Source organism: Venustampulla echinocandica (assembly GCF_003357145.1).
Source record: "Venustampulla echinocandica strain BP 5553 chromosome Unknown scaffold_0, whole genome shotgun sequence".
Classification (NCBI taxonomy): domain Eukaryota; kingdom Fungi; phylum Ascomycota; class Leotiomycetes; order Helotiales; family Pleuroascaceae; genus Venustampulla; species Venustampulla echinocandica.
The window spans coordinates 778,451-790,959 of NW_022474205.1; the positions used below are offsets into that span (position 1 = coordinate 778,451).

The 12,509-nt window shown below is 47.3% G+C and overlaps 5 protein-coding genes across 5 annotated transcripts; 1 reads left to right on the forward strand and 4 right to left on the reverse strand.

The window, feature by feature from the left end:
* Positions 1-764: 764 nt before the first annotated feature.
* Positions 765-1,652, reverse strand: BP5553_00232 (NHL repeat-containing protein; the record flags this gene model as incomplete). Its single annotated transcript, XM_032008855.1, has 1 exon — positions 765-1,652. The coding sequence occupies one exon, from the start codon at positions 1,650-1,652 to the stop codon at positions 765-767; it is 888 nt and encodes a 295-aa protein (XP_031872909.1).
* A 3,049-nt stretch (positions 1,653-4,701) lies between these two features.
* BP5553_00233 (uncharacterized protein) lies at positions 4,702-5,019 on the reverse strand (the record flags this gene model as incomplete). The annotated part of the gene is made up of 1 exon (XM_032008856.1): positions 4,702-5,019. The coding sequence occupies one exon, from the start codon at positions 5,017-5,019 to the stop codon at positions 4,702-4,704; it is 318 nt and encodes a 105-aa protein (XP_031872910.1).
* A 1,737-nt stretch (positions 5,020-6,756) lies between these two features.
* On the reverse strand, positions 6,757-8,083 carry BP5553_00234 (Uncharacterized protein; the record flags this gene model as incomplete). The annotated part of the gene is made up of 4 exons (XM_032008857.1): positions 6,757-7,403; positions 7,465-7,598; positions 7,647-7,928; positions 8,004-8,083. The coding sequence occupies 4 exons, from the start codon at positions 8,081-8,083 to the stop codon at positions 6,757-6,759; spliced, it is 1,143 nt and encodes a 380-aa protein (XP_031872911.1).
* A 1,142-nt stretch (positions 8,084-9,225) lies between these two features.
* BP5553_00235 (uncharacterized protein) lies at positions 9,226-9,827 on the reverse strand (the record flags this gene model as incomplete). The annotated part of the gene is made up of 2 exons (XM_032008858.1): positions 9,226-9,465; positions 9,720-9,827. 2 exons carry the CDS (start codon positions 9,825-9,827, stop codon positions 9,226-9,228), a joined length of 348 nt encoding a protein of 115 aa, XP_031872912.1.
* Positions 9,828-10,248: 421 nt separating this feature from the next.
* Positions 10,249-12,038, forward strand: BP5553_00236 (Uncharacterized protein; the record flags this gene model as incomplete). The annotated part of the gene is made up of 5 exons (XM_032008859.1): positions 10,249-10,452; positions 10,500-10,546; positions 10,600-10,679; positions 10,731-11,223; positions 11,279-12,038. The coding sequence occupies 5 exons, from the start codon at positions 10,249-10,251 to the stop codon at positions 12,036-12,038; spliced, it is 1,584 nt and encodes a 527-aa protein (XP_031872913.1).
* Positions 12,039-12,509: the final 471 nt, after the last annotated feature.

A 12,509-nucleotide genomic window follows, 5' to 3' on the forward strand; every position in this document is an offset into this window, starting at 1 on the left:
TGAAACTAATTAGTTTTCTCTTTATGCAATATATTTGTAGTACTACAACTGAGAGGATAAGCTTGTAAGACTGCACCTCAAAGCGATTGCGCCTAAAGTGTTACTATACCTCAACATACTACAAGAATATGTACATGTTTTATCTATACTTTAAGCCAAAGCAGCCTCAGTTGCATTACTGTAAATAGTCAACAACTTTCCTCTGATAACGTTGAATTGGTCTGGGCTAGTATAGCTATGTTTAAATTGTTAATTATGTGCGGCTAGAGCCACCCGACCAGAGGTCCAGATTTGGCTATAGTAGGGGTCCCTATATTTAACAGGAGAGCAAGAACGGATACTTTTATTAGCCATCTTGATAGGTTAAAAGAGGTGGATAGTAAGAGCCTTGGCGACCATGTCAGGGACTTGTTTTGACTCTTTGGCCACAATTACTGTCACTAACTAGAATTAGTAGTTTATTCAAAAATTGCTTGGCTGGCCAATAGGTGAACTATAATGATTCTAGGCAATTCTTGCGTTTGGTACTATTCGTTGAAATATTTAGAGAGCTCAAGTCGGTTTGAAAAAGAGTGATTGATTGATTGTAAATTTGTAATACTATAAGGTGGAAGCTGTTTATATATAGGCAAATGGGGCCTGGGTAACTCCGAAAAGTGGTGATATTTCGGCACTTGTATGTGAGACTCATTTCCATATCTCAGCATTCTATCACTATTTACAAGGGAATCGTCATACTAAACTGCCTTTACAACTATCTAGCTTCACAGTTTAACAGTAACTGCGTATATGCCCTGACCAGCCCCAACGTATATCACGTCCTTATCTTTCTCGGTGCGCCCAAATCCACAAGAAGTAGAACCCGTGACTGTTGCGATGGACGTTGGCTTGCCGACGGCAGGGTCGACCTCAACAACAGAATTTCCGCCATTTGTCGCAATATAAATCTTGCCATTTGGCCCGAAACAGAGATCATCGCCCATCAAATTCGTCCAGAGTGTGGTAACGGCTCCAGTGGCCTTGCCAGTCTCGTCCACGGGTATTTTGTGGAAGCTGTTCTTGAAGATATTGGTGTACCAAACCACGCCGTCCTTATATTTGATGCCATCGATGCCAAAGGGGATGCCACCTGTCGGAGCCATCGTTGGATCTGAGAGAGCGACCGAGTAGGCGCCGGTCGAAATAGTAAATCGGAATACGCTGCCTTTCCCGGCGTCGGCGACCAAGACCGTATCGTTGTTCAACACCGCCAACCCGTTCAGATTCGAGGCTTCTGTAATCTGTTTGATAAGTGTTGACTTTGGGGAGCTTCCCGTGAAATCAACTTTGTAGATTCCCTTTCCCCCGATGACGGCAAACACATCTGGCGAGACCTCTCCGATTCCACTTAGTCCAGTGGCTCCAGTGACCGATATGGCTGTTGTTGATGTCTTTGCCACTGGGTCCACAGAGTACAAATTCGCACTGTTCATGTTGGTTGCGAGGATCTGTCCATTTGAACGGACGGCCAAATTTTCAGTTGAGGCGAGTTTGACAACCTGAGTGGCCGCCGTTTGACGAGATTTAATTTCGGCCGCTAAAACGAAGCTCTGGAGGTTCGTAAGGTGGAGAACTAGGGACAGAGCGCCCCAGACAGATGTTGTTTGGACCATGGTAGAATCTGAAGTCGTAGATAATGTTTCGAAAACAATAATTTACGACGGTCTAGACTGGGGAATGAGCGAAATGAGCGTAGAAATACATTTTGTGATTGGGAAGTTAAAATGGATCATTAGCCATAGCGGATCAATTGGAGGTCGTAGAACGGCTGAATTAGTCACTAATAATGCATAAAGGTATTTCCAACTTGGCATTTTGGGTAATCTCGCACAGGAGAGGGGAAAGAAACTCCGATTCTCGTACCCGGGGCTAGAGGGCTATTTGTATACAGTATACGCATGCTGGTACTTCTCACCATTCGAGCGGGCGACTTGGGAGAACTCGAACGCAGATCGCGTCGTACTTAAAGCTACCTTATGTGGGGCACATCATACACAGCGCCTGTAGCTTTAGGTTCCGTAGGCATCGTCTTCGCTGTTCCTTGCTGAGATGTGTGAGAAGAAGGCTGCTTTGACTGTTCTAGAGGGATGAGCTTTATAAATCTCTCCTGTCTGTGCCGCCGTGCGCATGCTTTTTTCTTGCGCCAGTGGGTGACGAAATTCATTGCGCACCCCACGACACCTACCTAGATACATTAGAGCGGTAGGTTGTGGGGCCTTACCCCTATCGGTATCTTGGCCTGTCTCGAGAATGTTTCCCGTCAGGTGATGCGTTTAATTAACGATTTTGTAGCCAAAAAACGAGCATATGAAGGCCGAGCCATTAGGCCGTTAAATCTTTAGAACATCCGTCTAATCGTAGTGGATAATGCATTGGCAAGTTTTTTAACATCTGCGGGTTTGACCTCTGGGCGGACTAAACCCTATAGATTTAGCGAAGGGTAGGGAGATGAAGGGTTGTCCGCTAAACGTACTCCGTACGACGTCGCACGTATATAAAGCACAAGAGAGAAAGAGTTGACTGATGATACCCGTAGGCGCATCCATACGGTCATCTTGTAGGGTCATGGCCACTTTCCATTAGACAAGATACTCGTAAAAATCCCAGGGAGCCCTCACAAAAACTCGTTGCGACATCGCCGCGGATCAGGCTACCGTTTGTCTGAAATGTGATCTTGGTTAGCCTACATGCCCGAGTGACTGCTCAGGAGAGAGTTGCAAGCTCAACGGTCACGTGCCTGGGCAGTACATGTAGCAATGCGGTCAGTTGGGAGCGATAGGAGATGAAGGAGCAGACGTTGTGGTCCAGTTAACCTCCCGCTAGGACTCGCTTACGATTTCCCCCTGATTTGTGGGGCGAATGATCTACTTACAAGGGCGTTCGGGGAGGGGTGTAATAGAAGAGACTAGAGTACGATAGCTGGAGTTGAATAAAGGAGTTGAATAAAGGAGCTGTTTAGATATATGCTACCTGTTGTTAAGGATATTTTAAAAAGCAGGTCATTAACATAGTCATTATATAGTTATTGTTAGAGCGGATCTCCTTATCGAGGCGGCCGGACGGCTGTTATAATACATCGAAACTAAACGGCACAGTCTTATAGAGATACACCCAGAGTCTGATAGGCAAGATAAACACCGCTAGCTACAGACGTGGGCGTAATTATTCCACGCATACGGGGGTATACTAATACAAATGCTAATATCGCCGAGATTGCCCTGGATCACTCATGCGTTCAAATGCTTGCTGTTCGCTTCGATTTCTCGTTAATTCACTTTTCGATGTTTATAAGCTCTACAAATGAAATATTTACTTTCAAATAGTTAAGCTGCATAAAACCTTCCGAGGTCATATATCTATATATATTCCCTCCTTTATACAGTTTCCCACGCCGTACTAGTTATGGAAAAATGGAAGGGAGCCCCAGATTAAGTTTCTAAACAATCACTTTAAATCGTAAGCCGGAATCGCAATCTCTGTTCCAAGGTAAGCGAGGTATAAGAATCATAAATAATAAATCAACTGGAGAAAAATAAAATAAAAAATAATTATAACTTATAAGAATTCAGGTATAAGAAAGAAAGGTATGAGAAGATTATTATCAAACTTTCATTAATCATTGTCTCGATTCAGGGTCCGCCCACTGGCGCCCCATTTAACAAGATTGGAATATTCGCACGGTGCTTTACTCCCATTACTCTCCTTTGGCCTTTAATGTCAGTGATCTATTTAGTCCATTTCCCAGAACACGACTCTGGTGGTCTGGATTCATTCTCAGACCTAAGTTCTAAACGAGTTCCACCAACCTGTAATTTTCAGTGACATTTCTGGTGAAAGTGTGGGTTAAAACTAATTTTAGCCAACGGCCTTCTTGAATTTCATTTCATCTTCTAAGCCGACTTCATCGGTAAAGTCTGGGACTGGAAATCTTGGCAGACGTCTTCCTTCACAATAGTAGATAGCCTCCGATATCCGCGACTGCAGAAGATGGGATATCTTCTATGTCTTTCGAGTATCTCCAAAAGCTGACATCTACATTAGTACCATGCTTAAGCATAAGCGCGAAAAGTTTCTCGATATATGGGCTTTCGTAGTAGTCCCGTTTGAATAGCGAAGAGTGGTTAATGTGAACCCAGTACTGCCAGACCGTGTGGCCTCTCCAGTGTTAATTGGGATCAGCGCCCAGTTCCAGTAAAACTTCCAGACTATTCATGTTTCCGGGATATAAAGCTAGCGGTCTACCTGGAAGAACGTGAACGCAAGCAACGGCGGGCCCGATCCCGATTGGCTTAGCGAACGGTTTGAATCAAATTTTGTACTGAGGTAAAATATGACCTCGTTTAGCACTGCTTCTGTTAGCTGGCTGGTTTTTCACTTTGCTGGTGACTTAATATTTGCCCAGTGCTGGCCTAACCCGTTATGGGGCCCTTGGGTGACATGGGAGGCTACTTTGTCGAATTCGTCAAGCAGAAGCACTCCAGCTTTAGCATTGAGAGGTTGTATAAACCTGGCGTAAAAGGAGATCTTGTCCCAATACAACCAGGTAAACTCAAAAGACACATATTGACATCGTAAGCAACTCCTTTTAAAATTTAGTAGCCATGACATGTCTAAGCATAAGTTAGATTCAAAGCTAGATTGTGTTTGCGCAACAAGCTTTGCCTAGATGGATGGCTGCTCGAGATAATCTTTGATAGTGCGATGAATATAAGACATGGAGGCAGTAAGACGCCCTTTCCGTTCAGGGCCTTTGCAAATTTCCAGCAAACCGTCACAACTAGTTCGTGGTATGGCTTCTATAACCTGGAAAAGCGAGTCAAAATCGTAAATAGGGGCAAACTTATTGCATCCAGAACGTAAGTCCAAGACCCGAACAGGTTCAGTCGAGGCTTTCCGCAAATTTTCGGCCGATGTGCCAAGAGCGCTGGGTAGATCAGCGGTCATGGCGCGATAGTTAACCTCGACACCAACCATCTCCATGTCGTTGCTATAGACGTAAGGTTTAGCAGAACGATAGAGCTGGAGTAGAGATTCTCTCACTCGGTTGGCAAGTCCTGCACCCGCTTCGATATAGTCAGTATGCTGTCTCTTTGCCCAAGTCTCGTCAATATGGGTTTTGCAGTCAGTACTATCCACAACACTACTCCATTAGATTTGTACCGGACTTCCTCAATTAGACCCGGTCCACCGCGGGATTTTCTCTTAATAGATTTACCATTCTCGCACTACTAGAGAGCTTATCTTCAATGTAGTGATAAATATCAACAGACGTTAAGTCCTGTACTCGAAGTTGGTAGTAATTTTGAAACGCGTTTTAGAAGCCGATCCAAAGCCTGCTCGACACACAGAATTTGACATCGGGGAGTTCCCACAGTTTGCAAAAGTATGCTGCTAGATCCTCCTGATCTCCGTCATATTCGTCGAACCTATCAATAAAGAAGCAGAGTCCTTTCTTCCTTTCCGATGCGCAATGAATCAAGCGTTCAAAATAACGCCTAAGCCCCGAGAGTGACCAAGAGTCAAGTGTGAGTAGCACACCATGCTTAGTGACATCAATTTTAGCTTCCCACTCTTTGTCGAAGTCAAAAGGGATTATATGGCGTTGGCTTTGCAGAACGTCATACGGTAGTGATCGAAAAATCCCCATTTGCGAACGCTGCTAGAGTACACCGCCGTTCTAGAAGAAAAACGCCGGAGTAAGCAGTATCGCATCTTGCGCCCAACAACTCAGATGCGCTCTGGTCTGAGGTTGATCCGTGATGTATCTCATTAAGGTGGATTTTATAGAACCGGCTTTCCATGGATCTAGTAAGGATTGTGTCTGCGCTCAAGCCGTTGGTTGAAGTCACTCTCAGGCCCGGCTTTGCTAGCACTATCCGCAGATGATTGATCAAAGATCCATTCAAATGTCCTTTCGTATGCTTGCTTTAGTGATAGTTTTGTACCGAAAGTTCATCGTTGGAGAGCGTAGAGCTTCAAGAAAAGAGAGCTCAACCTTTCGTTGAAGGCGAACTGTCTCGTTCTCAAGGGCTCTGCGAGTTTCAGCGTTTTCCTTTTGTATCCTCTCTCTAGTCGCTCGATGCTCCGCTTTCATGCTCTCGTGTAAAAACTTGCCAGTCTCCATCAAAGCGGCAATCATTTTCTTGGCTGCGGCATTTATTTCGTTGAACTCTTTGGCCTGTTCAGTCGACAATTTACCGATTTGTTCTCTGGCGCTCAGTTAGTCCAGAAGTCCATAATCGGCTGACAGGGGAAACTAGAAGGCCATTAAATTTTGGGCTCAACGTGAAGCTGCGCCAATTTACTAGCAATATCCGCTATTTTCTTCTTAGACCACACCTCTTTTAATGCCACATCACCAAGCTTGAGCGTTTCGAGCTGGGAGACAAGCTCTCCGGAAACCCCGACTCAGCTCCGGGGGTGGGGCTAATTAGGGGACGGGCATTAGGGGACGGGCAGGGGAAGGCAGGGGAGGGCAACTGGTGTACAGCGAGCCAGTGGGCTGGTGGGCTAGTGTATATAGTCAGAGGTTGAACCCTCGAAGAAGGGGGCAGAAATTATGATTACTCATGAACCATTGTACAATTGCCTTCACGTCATACGTCAATGTTTACCTGTCGCATCTTTATAATTCGTTAATTGATTCGATAGACAAGTCTTTACAGAGAGTGGTACCACACATCAATTGTTCGGACTAGGAAAGTCTAATATATGCATCTAACGTGCAGTACTAACGACCGTAGTCATATGGTTCAAGTCCCATCTCCCATCTGGTGCAACATCTGGTGCGCCATTTGCGGCAACCCTTGCTATACTCTCGGATTGCACCGTAAACGTGACGTCGCGTTGAATCTCTATAGCCTGCGGCTCTAGACTCTTACCGGAATCACTATCGTTAATGCGCTCCTGACTCTCGGCACCAGGGGCCCTTTTGAATTCTTTCATATCGAAGTCATTGGAGGTAATTCGTGCGCGGCTGTTGGAACGCACCCAAGGTCGATTTCCACTGACATTGGTAACCTTGGCGTGGGAACCCGACAAATTCAGGTGCGGGAAGACCTCGCGAACCAGCGGCCAAACGGCTGGGAGGTTCGTCACGTAGACGGCGACGGAAGCCTCCCGGAAGTACCAGTTCATATAGACGTACGAGATCAACTCGGGTACTAGGCAGTATACTTTCGTCAAGATGGCAGCGACAATGATGAAGCCACCCATACCAAAAATAATGAGGAGGATGGCTTTCTGCTGTATGGGGAGGTGGAGTTGGACCAAGATGGGAATGCCGATGGCAAGGATGGCCATGTCTCCTGGTATGCTCAAGGACCCTTGGACGATTTCAAAATATTGAAAGTTCGAACATTGTGCTGGGAGCGGTGTTAGGAGCCGGTTGATGGATGGGATGGAATGGGATGGGAAAGAACGAACGGTTTGCAGCAGGAACAGCCCAGTATTGCTGTATCGGGCGACACGCGAGGAAAAGGGCGAGTTCGCTGCCAATAAAGCTCAACGCCGTGTAGATGGCTACATAATTTACCCACTTCCTTTGCTCGAGGCCCTCGCTATTTTCAAATCAGTGCTATTCGAAGGGATATCGCGGAGGCACCTACGTTATACTGGCATACAAAACGAGTACGCAGACCTTCGTGCTCCAAATGGCGAGAAGCATGGAGTGTTCGGACACCAAAACCCACTTGCTCCCCGCAATCCTGCTCGCCTTGATCTCTGGTGTCAATGCGGCAATTTCATCGTCGTTCATCAAATTCGAGCCGTCACCGAACTTGATCTGGTTGAAGGCAACACATAAAAGCGTGTACCATATGACGCAATTAACCATTGCATAGTCGTCGATTTTGAGGCCTCGGATACCAAAGCGACGTATTCTAGCAGTGCTGGCTGAAGTTAGTGAGCTGTGCTTTGCCATTGATACAACGGGTGCCAACACCCGTAGACCGCAATTGACTCACTATCGAAGAGCAACAACCAGCATCGCCACGCCGTATAGTGACCATGTTTCCCGGGCAAAGTTCTTCGCATCTTGACTCATGGCTGGTTTGCGGCCAACCTAATGGGCACCAGGCGATCGTGGTTGCTTCAGGGGGGATTCGACTTATCGAAAGCGAGACCAAAGAATCGACCCTACCAACGTGTAGAGTCAAATGAAGTCGATTCCCCAAGTAGGAATACCGTCACCGTATTGATTTATCCTGTATTTCCAACACAACACGAACCTGGAATACATGAAGTGGGCCCGACTTATGGAATATATAAGCCAGAGTGTGATAATAATACTCCCTGCACGTTCCCTAGATCGACCTACTTGGCAAAGTCTCTTCGGAAGATAGGAGCATCTGTGCGTACTTGGGCACTCTTACTATCCTCACGCCACCCATCCAATTCAAACAGTAACTTACTGGCCAATATACGCTCTTCCTCCAATACATTAATAGGTGAGACATTCCTGGGAATATCTATTCCGCTAAAAGTCGACGAGGAGATGCTGCTGCAGGCCCCAAAGTGTCACACCTGGCATTTCATACAGAGTGGCTGTGTGCCCTTACAGGATACCCCCGGGAAGTCGTGTCTAGTGCATAGTAGTAATGCACACCCCAGCATGCTGTAACCTACAGTAGTCACCAAAATCACTTGGTCGTAGTATGGTTTTATTACAGAGTAACACTAGAATTGACTCAAGTCAGTACCAAAATGACCCTGCGCCTTTGCCTATCTAGACACGAATACCAGGGGGTATACGGTCCTCCACCGATACACCAATCGGGGAGACACCCCTAGGAATTGCGCTTTCGCTATAAGGCGCCGAGGAGGTGATGATAATGATGATGTTGCTAATTTACGTCTAGCGGGCCGTAGGCGTAGCCTACAGTCCCGAGACCTCCCAGGAGGTACGGAGACGTGCTAAGCTAGGGAATTAAATACAAAGTATAACTACTTCGTAGACCAGAGAGCATTTCTTGCAATTGCGATTGGCTAGATTAAAGAGGCCTATCATGTGTGCCCTTCCGCGGCTAGTTGGGATGAGAACAGTGGAGAGTGAGAGGGGGCAGGCCCCTGAGGTTTTGCCTCAAGGCAGAGGAGTGTGGTGACCAAGTGCTCTGGGTGTTGTAGGTGCTGTGAAAACACCTGTAGTTTGAAGCTTGTTGGCTAGACAAAGGACAGGATTTGAAAAGATTAACTATTTGGTTCGAAGAGCGCGCCATGTATTCCTAGAGGAAGTTGCAGTTCCAGGAGGGCACCCCGCTGCCCTGGGTGACTGGAGAAAGTAGTGACAGAGGTAGTTGCTATGCATTCGCGGGTACAGATCTTTGAGTAGAACTCTGTGGCCCTAATGAGGTTTGCCAAGTCCTCAGGGACTGCGAGACGGCTGATGTAGGTAAGACCCTCCGCTCTACTCCGAGGTGGTAAGGGGGTCTAGTAAGTATACTTTAGCTATTAGCTAAAGTATTTGGCTGCCTTACAGTAGCGGACTAAATAGCCGGGGGTTTTGGGGATAGGGTCGTATTTGAACCTAGTATCCCTGGACAGCCATCTATCGCCTAGCGCTAAACTGAATTAATCGAAATCGAGTCGATCCTTATTTTGACGCTACAGTAAATGGCCTGTTCAAGTGTTATGTAAGCCTTGTGTAAGCTTCAATTCTAGCATTTCTAGTGGTTGGACCCCACGGGACCGGGCTTGACGCCAGGCCGGTGTCCTCCGTAGTATGGTTTGAGGGCTCTAAGGCTAGCCGGCTTGTATCCCGGTATGCCCTGGGGTCCAGCGGACGCCGACATATTATGTGTCTGTAGTGCCGTGGCAGTTGAGGAAGGCCTCGTCACACCTTGGCATTTTATACAAAGTGGTTGTGTAGTACACTGGCAAAAGGTAAACAAGCCACTGGATCTATACTTCGTACGTGAGATCAATTCGCAAGTGGCCTGACACCTCTGCTACTCCCACCCTCCTGACAGGGGACCTTATTGATCTCTGTCGCCATGTATTAACACGTAGTAATGCCGACACCATGTGTTGATGGATCCAATGTAACGAAACCCTACCATGCAAGGAGCCCCAAATCAACACAATAACACCGCTCTTGTCTTAATCTCCAATTCCGCCTCTTCTTCATCGCCGCACGAACACCTCTCTCCAACTTTGTCGTCTCTAGAACTATTCCCCATCCAACATTATTAATTTGATTGACTCTGGTCTCCGATGGAACTGAGCCAGAAGCAGGACATTGCGGGAGTGGCTGTCCTTGAGACGACTGATTCCTCCCCGCCCGTCGAACAATCAAATGCTGGGTTGATCAATGCCTCTGGCCACGTCCAGGAGCTCCAGCGCAACTTCTCGCTCCTGAGTCTCTGCGCCGTCGCCATCACGACTGGAAATACGTGGGTAGCCATTGGTGGCGGTATCGTAAGTTGTTTGTTGGTGTCGAGAAAGCAATTCTAATCCAACCGCAGGTAATTGCAATCTATAATGGAGGGCCTCCAGGTGTCATTTACGAATTGTCAGTCATTCGAAGCCTCATTGATATGTTGACCCAGGCTAACCAAACCGCAGCATTACGGTGTCCGTCTTTTACTGGCTTGTTGCGATGTCTATTGCTGAGCTGGCTTCTTCCATGCCATCATCTAGTGGAGGTACTTAGCTCCATGATCGGCCGAGTGTACCACGCTAACGATATACTTTAGTTTATCACTGGGCATCTATAACTGCCGGGAAGTATGGGCGTCCTTGTGGCTACTTTGCCGGATGGTGGAATTTCCTGGCCTGGGTCTTTGGAGCCGCGTCCATCTCCTCCATTCTAGCCAATCAAACAGTTTCCATGTACGCCCTCTTCCATCCAGAGTTCGTCGCAAAATCATGGCACGTCTTCATCAGCTATGTCATCTGCACATGGCTGTGTTGTTTCGTCGTTCTGTTTGGGAACAAGGCGCTCCCAGCGGTTGGCAACCTCGGTGGCTTCCTCATCATTGCTGGCGTCCTCGTCGTCATCGTCGTGTGCGCCGTGATGCCAAAAGTCAACGGAGTGGGTTATGCATCAGATGATTTTGTTTGGAGAAATTGGGAAAACCTCACTGGCTATAATCAGAATGGGTTTGTCTTCGTGGCTGGTATGCTCAACGGTGCTTTTGCGGTGGGTTCGCCAGACTGCGTTACCCATCTCGCAGAGGAGATTCCCAAGTAAGTCTTTATACATGGATTCAATACCGCAACATCCAACTAATGTTACCCACAGCCCGAGTCGCAATATCCCCAAGGCTATGTTCGCTCAATACTCCATCGGATTTGTCACAGCGTTGTTCTATCTCATTGCCATCTTATACTCCATCCAAGACCTCGACGAAATCTTCGAACTGACCTCCACCTTCCCGCTGGCCTACATCTACCGTCAAGCGACAGGAAGCAACCCTGGAGCTGTTGGTCTTCTTGTCGTGACCTTCCTGCCCACCTTCATTACCTGCATTGGTTGCTATATTACTGCAGGACGAACCTTCTGGACGCTCTCTCGCGACCACGCCACCCCTTTCAGCCACGTCTTCGCGAAGGTCCACCCAACCTTCCACAACCCTTTCAACGCAACTGTCCTCTGCGGTATCATCTGCACAGTTATGGGCTGCATTTACGTGGGATCTTCAATTGCCTTCAATGCCTTCGTCGGGTCATACATCATCCTGTCGACTCTATCATTCCTTTGCGCCATCCTACCACATCTGCTCAGCCGCCGGCGGAACGTGACACCCGGCTGGTTCTGGATGAATGGGGCTTTTGGGTACATTGTCAACACCATCACCTGCCTATACATCATTGTATTCATTGTGATCTTCTGCATCCCCTACGCGTCTCCGTTCACACTGGACGTCATGAACTGGTCCTCGCTTATCACGGGCGGGTTGACATTATTTGTCGCATGCTGGTGGTTCTGGCGCCAGAGTGAGTACGTGGGCCCAAAGGCGGTGGCGTTGGATGAGAAAGTGCTGGCGAAGGATGCAGCATAGGAGGATGTAGACTCGATTGGATTGTGTATATCCACCCCTTTGTGCAAGCTTCACCGCCTAGAGGTGATAGCAATTTCATAGAATATGTAGCGGGCTGCATGTAGGATAGATAGTTGGCCTAATTAGATAGTTACGAAATAGAAAGAACAGCGACAATGCAGTCATCAAAGGGAGCACCTTTTGCTACGTAAAATTACTCTAAAAATATGTGATAATAGTGAAAGAGAGAAGTAACTGGCCCTGCTGAAAAGGCATGGTGGCGCGTTCTGAGCCATTTTTAACTTCTTAGCAGTGTTTCGATGGCGTACAGATCAAACATAGACTCGGAGCACTGGGGAGCATCCTATTCGTACAATATGACAAACTACGGCGTCCCCTAGGTAGGTCTAGACTCCACCTCTGTCGCTGTCCATGGTCTGTTTGACTATATGGGGCTGGTCTCCGCCGGTGGCTTGGCAGGCTCTCACCCAC